At 31.9% G+C, this 10,854-nt stretch overlaps 1 protein-coding gene across 1 annotated transcript in view; it reads left to right on the top strand.

Annotated features, from left to right (window-relative positions):
* Positions 1–10,854, top strand: part of LOC108693744 (dipeptidyl aminopeptidase-like protein 6) — a gene marked incomplete at its 3' end in the record, with an annotated part of 639,532 nt that overhangs the window by 350,208 nt on the left and 278,470 nt on the right. The window contains exon 5 of the mRNA XM_018202862.1: positions 3,717–3,791. Within this exon, the coding sequence (XP_018058351.1) occupies positions 3,717–3,791 (75 nt within the window). The remainder of the gene's footprint in view (positions 1–3,716; positions 3,792–10,854) is intronic.

The raw sequence follows: 10,854 nt of genomic DNA, 5'->3' as shown, positions 1-10,854 counted from the left end.
TATATAATGATATAGAATGTCCTTTTTTATCGATTTTAATCCGTCTTAAATATATCTTGAACAGTGCATTTTAAGGAAAAATGTTTCCCACAAAAGTTTTGAGACTTTGAGGGGTACATAAGATGATGCTATTGGTTTGCCTTGGGTGGCGTCGTCAAGGTCAAAGCAAGGCCACTTTGAATTTTTTAAATCTCCCATTTTATATTACATATTCTTGTAGCTTATTTTAAGAGCTTTCCAAAACACTATAATTAAGTTCATTTTCATTAAGTACTTTTCGAGTTATGAGGCTTGCAAGCACCGCCAACATTAGCATTACCCAAGCATTATCCAATTGACGGCAAAAATCTCTTGAATGTTGTTCATGACCTGGATAATATGTCAAGATCATTGCAGATTGTTCCTTTTATTTTTGCAAAAATTCATTTCTACATAAAAATAAAAATAAAAAGAGGTACAACCAATGACTTTGAACTTGATAAATATTATTCAGAACATGATCCTGAACAATATTTAAGAGGTTTTAACTGTCGGTCAGGCACCTTGCATAATGCTAATGCCTGTAGTATTGTAACTTGCAAGCCTTATAACTCGAAAACTTAATTAAATTAACTTAATTATAGTGTTTTTAATTATAGGAAAGTTCTCGAAATAAGCTACAAGAATACATAATAATATAGGGAGTCTCATTAAAAAAATTCAAACTTTGCTCTGATCTTGACGACGCTATCTAAGGTCAACCAATGGCACCATCTTATATACTCCTCAAAATCGCAAAACTTTTGTCGTTTTGTTTTTCTTTAAAATGTTCAAGAGATATTTGAGGTGATCGATTAAAATGAGACACCCTATATAATATCGAAGAAAAAGAGAAGCTTTATAATTAAACAAGTTTATATTTCAGTTCCCAGCAAATTGCATCTTTGAATATCTACACAGTTATGTTCATCCGGATGAGACAACATAGGGCATAATTGTGGGATTGAATGAACTTATCTGGGAAGTTTAATCCTGATTATGCTCGTGGTTTCATCTGGATGGACCATCCATCCTTTATTTCTTCCTACTCTAGAGCGATTTGCCTCAAATACTTCGAATGTATGACATGGCGATGCGCTTGCGGCGTCTGAGAGCGCTGGTGAGCGCGTGAGGCAAGACGATATATGAATAATGTCGCGCACGGTGCGTAGATCAGTTTTTGATTTTGGCAGTTTTTTTAAATTCTGTTGGAAAGGTGCGTGAAGGAGCACGACTATACAGTTGTGTCCATATCCGAACGAGACCACGGCATAATCAGGATTGACGAACTTCCCAAATAAGTTCGTTCAATTCCCACAATTGAAATTAAGAAAGTTGCTCAATTACACTATGAATTATATCCAACAGCAGATAAGATAGAGATTAAGAATATTGGATTGCTAGAACCATACATAACAACAATTATTGAATACGCACTTACACATTTTAATTGTGCTGTGTTTGTACTTTTTGTAACTTATTATTTGTACATATATATTTGATGAGGTTAGTCACGTGACTGAAAGCGTGACCGGCAGCTTATTGGTTGAGATTGAGATTGAAGATTGGAAAAATAGACGGAGTTCTATATTTCAATTTGCAATCTCGGTCTATTCTGTTTTTATTGGTCGAGCTTCAATCTTAGTACTAGAGTCTCAATCTTAATCTTACTCTCAATTTTCAATGCATAGTCTGATTACGGCTTATCATAGATGTTTTCTTAATACGAAAGTTTTTATAATTCGTATGGACCAAATGACAATGCAGCACAAAACGTATTGCACACACGACAATATTGCACACAGCGTATTGCACACATGACAATATTGCACGCAACACATTGCATACACGACAATATTGCACACACAATAGTATTGCACATGATGCTATTAATTGGCCCAGTTTACATCGTGCATTTGATACGCGTATTAATTAGTAACTTTTTATTAAATTATTTTACTTTTAGCGATGTATTTAAAGAATGATGTACTAAATTGGTACAATATGCATCAAAATGATTATTTAAATACACATATTATGTATATGTTTACACATTATCGCCGAAATTAAGATAATTTAATAAAAAATTACTAATTAGTATAATCAAGTGCATGATGTAAACTGGACCAATAGCGTCGTACGTGCAATATGCTGTGTGCAATATTACTGTGTATAAAACGAAGCCGTAGGTAATCGTTTTGTAAGCAAATGTGATCCTCCTTACAAATGATAGTCATTATACGATTAGTAGTTTAATAAAGGTTAAAATCTTTCGCTCTATTTTCGTCTAAATTGTACTATGACTGTACTATGATGTGTATACGAACGTTGAGCGAAGACTTCGAAACGATAAACAATAATTGTGTCTAGCAGTAGATTCGATTTTCCAAGAGATGGCGTTGCAATATGTTAAATAAGGACAGATGAATGCGTTTGAGTGAGACACAACATGCTTGTAATAATATAAGAAATGAATGAAAGATGTCATTATTATCCAATTTGGAATTAAAAAAAAGTCTACCTCGATCAAGTTCAGCCGTCGCTCCAATATCCCCTTAATCATCACATGAACAAGTTAGTTTAGTACTTTTTGAATAGAAAAACTGTAAAAGATACTTAAAGCTTGAATTTTAATGTATATGTTAATATAGCCGAGCAACAATGCATAAAGACGCGATCTGTCTAGTCTCGTTTATCACGCGAATAAACTTGCCATATTAAAATAATAATGGCAGTTGTCGGCCGTCACTTACGTATTACGACGTATTACCGTATTATGTGACGACTAAGTGAAATGATCGCCAGTTCGATCATCCGCCGAGCAACTCGAAACGATTGTCTCATTCGAATGCGCGATTTTGCTTAACGATGATCATTCCATTAATCGATTCGTCGTAGCTCATTCAATAACCTCGGTGGTTCGTATCACGCACATGATCGTAATTTACTGGCCGTGATTTCGACAAACCGTTCCAGGTCGTCGCGGCAGCACAAAGCCACTTTGACGCGGCCGTCGTTTCGCATTTGCAGTCTATTCCGTGTTCATTTCGCTAACGACTCGTTTTATAAGCATAATAAGCGATAAGCTCTGCGATTTGCACCGCGTCGAGCAAGCGCGACCTTGCGTTCTTCGACGCTGATTACTGCAGCCTAACACGCAAGAACAAGAAATTTTCGAACTTTTACGATGTTCTTCTTTTACTGGAACTAATTACTTGTTTTTTTATCATGCAATGTTGGCTTATAAAGATAGCGGTTATACTTCTGTATCGTATTTTTAATAAGCAACAATCATGTTTACTTTAATTCTTAATTCGACGAGGCTACATCGATTTACACGATATTAATTTAATGTTAAGTTCTCTAGAGGCGAGTATTATATATTTTTAACGTTTCTTTAAAATTAAATCAAATATAAGTAAGTTTAATTAAATCGAATATAAGTTGCATATAAACGTTTCTGCGAGACAGAAGTTTCAAACAGATTGCATAATTTGCGGATTAATGAAGTAAATGTATTGAATTCATTAATTCTGTTGTGAGTTAATATTATTCTTGTAAATCCCATTTCTCTGTATATTATGTTTTTGATAGTTTTATTCGTTGCATATTTTACACTTTACTGAATTGAATTATGAAATTGTATTCTAATCTGACAACTTTTATTTTATAAATAATTTAGTATTTTGTTTTTTCAGGATTTACTGTCGAGTTTTGATCATCATTTATCTGCCGATAGGAAGTATCTATTGCTCGCTCTCAACTACCAGAAGGTGAGTTTTGCTTTTAAATTTGTAAAAATGATGAAACGAGATAATGGAAAACGCGCGCATTATCGTCACATTAATACCAAGTAGAAAAAAAATGTAATTGTACAATAAAACGCGGACACCATGATATATTAAATTATATTAATTAAAATTATGAATCTGCGAATCTTTGACGTGATGATAATTACTATGCTGATGACGCAGCTTTTCTTCAAAACATATGCATGCAAATGAGGATTACAGCAGCGCAATGTAATTGTCCCCCAATTCAACCTTACGAATAGGCAATTTCTGACTTTGCATGTCTGATCAGGTAATAAACTCAACGATAGACTATGAGTTTCAACTCTTCATATTTTTAGAAAATATTTGTACAGTTGTGTCTTCATAACAAATTACAGATAAATTATTATAACTAAATACAATTAATATGAAAAAATGCACTGTTTTATACAAAAATATAAAATTCTGAAAATGTTTAAAAAAAATATGTTTCAATATCTTAAAATTGACATTTCAAACTACAAAAAAAAATAGTTCAAGTGTCGACTATCCAAGAAGTTTAATTATTGAGTAACCTAAAAATAATGTTTTTTTAATGTGCACGAATGGCTGTAAATTGAAGATATATTGCATCTTAAACAATGCCAAAATACAAATTTTTTTATCACTATTGTGTTAAAAAACTTTTAATTTATTAGGAAAATGTTCTTTATAACATTACAGACAACATAATATATAATATATAATATTACTAACAACATTAGCAAGGTTACCAAAAATCATGTTTATTAAGAGCTAATATGTTGTTCTAAAGTTAAATTTTTTTTTAATACAATAATTCGCGACATATTCTTGCAATACAACCGAGAAGTTGAAAATAAAGAAAAAAATAAAATTTTTTAATTATAAAAAATGTTTGTACATACATTGGGTCATGTGTGAACCAATTCAACTTTGGAGTTATGCCAATTAAAGGATACACACGAATTGAGAATGGCAACGCACAAAACTAAATTCCAGGCTTTTTTAGAAATAGAAAAGAGATCGGTATTTGACCAGGTGCTCTTAGTATTTCAAAGAAAAGAAATGGACACGAATGACCCAAAGGTATGTTAAGAATTAATATTAATGTTAATGAAGGGACGCTTTTTTGTGTAACAATAATTCTTTCTTTTCAAATAAATGGCAAGTTAATTTATGTCTCGGTTCAATAAATGTTGAAGAAAGAAAATAATTAACAAATTCATTGTCTTATTATTTTTTTTCTTTGAAAACGTATTCTGAACATTTTTTATACTACTTTTTTTACGAAATAAGCCATTCAATTTTAATATTGGCAATTTTATGTGTTTAATGAGAAATATTAAAGAGTTGATACTTATTGAAATAATAATGCCCTAATATTTTAATTGAAAATATACAGAGAGAATGATTTTATATATAAGTGTGCTGGAATATCTAAATTTAAAAAATTTAGTTAAATACAGATTTGAAAATAATTTTGTTAGATCATTAAAACAATTATGTAGGAAACTCAAACATAATGAGCAGTGCTACAAAAAAATTTTAATATTTTAGCAATCAACTTGAGTGTCATATATAATTATTTTGATTTTAATTCAACAAAACTATTTTAGTTTTGTATTTAGCTAAATTTTTTGATGCTTCAATACTGTTTTTCCCGTAGATTATTGTTATTGGATATATTTGATGACTTAAATACCAAATCATATTAATTCTATGAATTCAAAATTTTAATCAAGCGTATTTTGTAAACTAAAATTTAAAAATATAAGTAGATATTCTACGGCTATATCAGAATAAGTTTTGCTTTATGTTATAAACATGAATGAAATTTTCGAGAGAATAAATATAGAATTGCATAGTGAGATAATCACGAAAACAAGGTATGTAAGACTATCCGGAAGTTAACTGTATTGCCGAACGGAATGACTGCGATAAACATTAGATTCTCCCAACTCATATCTTCACCTCTGTTCTTCGTCACTCGGTGAACTCGTTCGTCAGGTGGTTTGACTGTACGTCGGTAGGAAACTACTTAAACTTCCAAAGACTAGTAATTATAAGGAGCTTGAGTTGAGAAACTCTCTGAAACTGTGCACCCATATCTGAGCGAATGAATTCGGATAAGGTTAAATGAATTAAGGTCAGATCGCGTAGTAGTCAAAGTAGTGCAAAGTTCGTTGAATCCGATAACACGCAGGATTCATTAAAAATAATATTTCGAGCATTATTGGAATGAACATACATATATTTCCATACTGAGAAACATAGTTTGATTGTAACAACAAAATGTATATGGTTAAATGCATTTTAGTTAAATCTAGCAAAATTTTTGGTTATTATAACAAGATGCGAGATTTTAATTAGAACGTTCGATAGCTTATACTATAAGGATTTGTTTAATATTTTTCAGTTGATTTATAAAATTTCTAATTATATTTACTAGACATACGCAACATTACCAGAATTCTGGTTAAGAGTATCCTAGCAGTTTTATTATTGTGCAAATCGGCGAATACTGTATTGCTTTGTATTGCATATATCGTATAATCATGTTATCGTGCATGTTGTATCCTGTACTGAAGTGAAATTCACTATAGTGAAATAATTAAAGGAAGTTCAACTGAATGAAAGTTCAATTGAACTAATTGTAAGTCGTACTGTGAGTTATCCGAACAGATTAGAAATTTGAAAAGGGCAGAGATGGATCCAGAAGTCAAGGCGGAGTCATTGACACGCTGCAAACGAAGGTCTTTCAAGATCAAATATGAAATATAAAATATTTAAATTACTATTGGTATATTACATTGAAAAAGTACTATATAATTATATAATCCAGGAAATGTTTTTATTTAAAATTATATAGTATTGGCGGATCCAGACACTTGTCAAGAAGAGGGAGATGCTATTGGCGGATTCATTTTAGAGTTGATTTTTGGATTAGCGGGTTTCTGAAATATGCGCCAATTGTAACGAATGAATAACAAAGAAATAGGAAAATTTAATTACTTTACATCATTTTCATATCTTTTCGTTCTTATTATTAAATTTGCGCGCTGCAAGCGAAATTTTTTTTAAGCTTAAATATGGAGAGATAGATTGTTTGAATTATCATTAGCATTACATTGAAAAAATATTATGTAAATATTTAATTCATAAAACATTTTATTTAAAATTATATCAGCAAAAAAAAATAATATATAGGTATAACATTTTAGATGTTAATCAAAACAATAGGAGCTAAAATTCCTTTGTCTTCATTGATCAAATTTCAATTTTCAATCTTCAATCTCAATCTTCAATGCGTCTGATTCCGGCCTACAATAATATATCTAATATACATCTTGTATTTCTGATAAACCTGTTCAACTGTTTCTTTAACAATTTCTGTTTTGTATGTAACAACGCAAACTCCAAAAGTTTCTTTCTATTTATACGATTTCTTAATCAAATTTTCAAAACAGCTAAACAGCTGAAAAACTTTGTTTAGCAGGAGCGACACTTATCGGCAGGCAGTAATATTTTATTGTAAGTAATCTTGCAATTAGTGATTTTCGCTTAACACTGCATAACACGGTATCTACAATAAAGCAATAAGCCTTAAACCGCAAGAATCTAAGAGTTTCTTAAATTAAAGAATATTTTTGGAATATCAAAATTGTGATTAAGCATTTTAGAAATATTAAAAATATATGTAACATTTTAATTTTTAAAAAGGAAACTCCAAGAGAGGAATCATGATTGCCATGCTCTCCCCCCCCTTCCCCTTCATGGATCCGCCATTAGAAAGGGATTAAAAAGAAAAGGAAATGGAACGAAGTTATATATGGGAAGGTTTTGCAAGTTTTTAATATAAAATTTAAACAAAAAATCGACATTTATAACAATTTATTCAATCAACAATGTATTGACCGTCTTGATCTACAACATATTACCAACGCTTCGATAGGATCTTGATGTTGCTCTCATAAAATCCTTAGGATTTGTGAACGAAAAAATCAGCGAGGTGATTTCGGATCTTTATTAAGTTGAATCGTTGACATTGTTTTGCAGCGAGCGAAACAAGTGGTAATCGGACAGTGCAAGGTCCGGTGAATATGGTGAGTGCTAGATCATTTCTTAAGCCAAAGCTCTGCAATTTTTTTTTCATGATAAAAGAAGTGTGTGGTCGGGCATTGTCATGATAAAAGACTACACCATTTCTATTTGCCTGCTACCTTGTGCAATTTGCTGGACGCAGTACTTTTTTGAATCTATCATTTGGCCCTGCGGGAGCAGGGGTTTCGAAAAACAGCAAAACTTCTTTGTAATCCTACCAAATGCTGAACATGCTGTGCACCTTCTGTGCACATCAAGTTTCGCTACCGTGAAGACTTGTCCGGACCACACCATGACTTCTGCTGCTTGATGTTGTAGACATTCATTTCTCGATTCCAGTGATGATCCGTTTCAGAAATGGGTCTAAAGAATTTTGTTTCAGGAGAGACTCACACCAAATTCCGGTCCATGATGTTCTTTTCGATCGTGACATCAGTCTTTTTCATCACGTCAAGCTTTTTCAATCGGTCCGCACGGTTATATGATGAATGTCGAAGCGCTCCGCATGGTTATATAATGAATGCCGAAGCGCTCCGCAATCTCTCGAGTCGTTAAGTGCCGATCACTCTTTACTGCAGCCAGGAGTTGGTTGTCGTTAGCAGCATTTTACTATCCAAAGCGTAATGCATTTTGGAGATTAAATTCTCCAGAAAGAAAGCGGGCAAATCATCTTTCGCATGTGTTCGCGCTTAAGGCATCATACACATCACATATTTCGCGCTTAGTGTCCGCCACTTTATGGCTTTTACGGAATAAAAACAGTAAAATATGATGAAAATGCAATTTTTGCTCTTCCATCTTACTTGTACCTGCAAGACGTACCTTCCGATCAAAACATACACTTCTGCCAAATGTCAAACGTAGTGTGACTTGTCAAAAAATGTGCAGACTGGCATTTGAATGACATATCTATTTTTTGACACTAGTGTCACTTATTAAAAAATCTGCAGAATTTTTCCTCCAACCCAATATATGACACAGCTGATGAAAAAACGTCTTTTCTTTTCTGTCAATGGATTTTTTTTGAGAAATATTAAGAAGTTTTTAATTTATAATACAGTTAATTTGGATTTTTGTAATTATGTATTGTTTTGTAAATATTGCTTAGCAATACTCGATTAATAAGAAATTCTGATATAGATAATGAAAAAAATTTATTCAATCAATATCAGATTTTGATAAAATTTAACTAGAAGGAATTAATCAAATTCATTCGGTAATTCTTACAAGAATTCTGATTTTGAACAGACATACTGGTTGAATCTACTAGATTTCCAATTAACCCAATCACACTTTTTTCAGTACATTTGCAACGTTCAAATAAAATCTTTCAATGCCACGTAATCTCTACTGAAAGAAAAATTGATAAAAGTTTAGGTATTTGGTAATTGCATTATAAAATAATTATGATTAGAACTTCCATTTTTAATTATTGTTGCTATAATATTATATAGTAATAATAATTATATGTACAGTTTTATGTACAGAAAAGAATGTAGTTGTTATTCTCCCCGAAAATAATATAAAATTATACATTATTCGCGGGACAATAGCGTTTGCTACAATAATGACATAATTAAGAAAACTATAATTTTTTTAATTGCTTGAAGGAAAGAACGAAAATATAAAGAAAAATATATATATTAAAAGAACATAATTTTATTTTTTTATAATCAATTATATACCAAAATTTAAAAATTAATATTTCAAAATTTTAATAATTTAGAACATTCGAGCGTATTCTGGAAAAGTTTTTTGTTGTGTTGTAGCAAATAAGAGATATATTCTTTTGTGTATAGAATTACAAGTAGTATAGAAAAATAAAATTTTATTTTTCACAAGTAATAATATTTATATTAGGTGTACAACTTTGCTTCCGCCGTTTTCCTATAGATGGCTTTAGCGGTAAGTGATGGTCGAAATAAATAGATCATAGACATCATACAATAAACTTGGGCATCTGTCAAAATAATCCCATAGAAACATTAGTCGATTTGTGTCTGCATCATAAAGTTATTCTCGATTGAAAATGTCAGTTTATGAGCCAAATTCTCGTCATTTGCGGGAAGTTTTAATTTTTTGCTTCAATATGAAGAAATCTGCGGCTGAGGCTCATCGAATGCTCTCAAATACTTATATTGAGGCCGCTATTAGTGAAAGAATGTGTTGTGAGTGGTTTCAACGCTTCAAGAACGGTAATTTTGACATCCAAGGTCATGCTCTGTATTTGATGGGACCAGCTCGGCGTAGTGTATTATGAACTGTTAAAACTGACTGAAACAATCACAGGCGATCGGTATCAAACGCAATTGATGCGTTTGAGCCGAGCATTGAAAGACAAACGGCCGCAATACAACGAGAGACACGATAAAGTGATTTTGCAGCATGACAATGCTCGACCCCATGTTGCGAAAGTGGTCAAGACATACTTGGAAACGTTGAAATGGGAAGTCTTACTCCACCCGCCGTATTCTCCAGACGTTGCTCCCTCTGACTATCACTTGTTTCGATCAATGGCACACGGCCTGGCTGACCAGCACTTCTGGTCTTATGAAGAAGTAAAAAATTGGATCGATTCATGGATAGCCTCAAAAGATGACCAGTTTTTTCGACGCGGAATTCGTACGCTACTCGAAAGATGGGAGAAAGTAGTGGCCAGCGATGGACAATACTTTGAATCATAAATGTATAACCAGTTTTTTACAATACATACAATACTACAATAAAGCCTCTATTAGTAAGCTTATGAACCAGTATTCTGGACTATAGTAAATTTTAAAATTGTATCAAATACTTTTCTAATATAAAGTTTATAATATACAATGTTAATCCTAGACATTAAAATGGTCTGCGTTGCATTTCAAGACTAAGCTGCTAATTTGTTATCGCCGATGATTGCGTAGGATTTATTTATATATATTTATATATATTTATATATATT

The sequence above is a fragment of the Atta colombica genome, unplaced genomic scaffold, assembly GCF_001594045.1.
Source record: "Atta colombica isolate Treedump-2 unplaced genomic scaffold, Acol1.0 scaffold11, whole genome shotgun sequence".
NCBI classification, from domain to species: Eukaryota; Metazoa; Arthropoda; class Insecta; order Hymenoptera; family Formicidae; genus Atta; species Atta colombica.
Note: the sequence above shows the minus strand (reverse complement) of the source record. Positions and strands in the feature narration are given on the sequence as shown.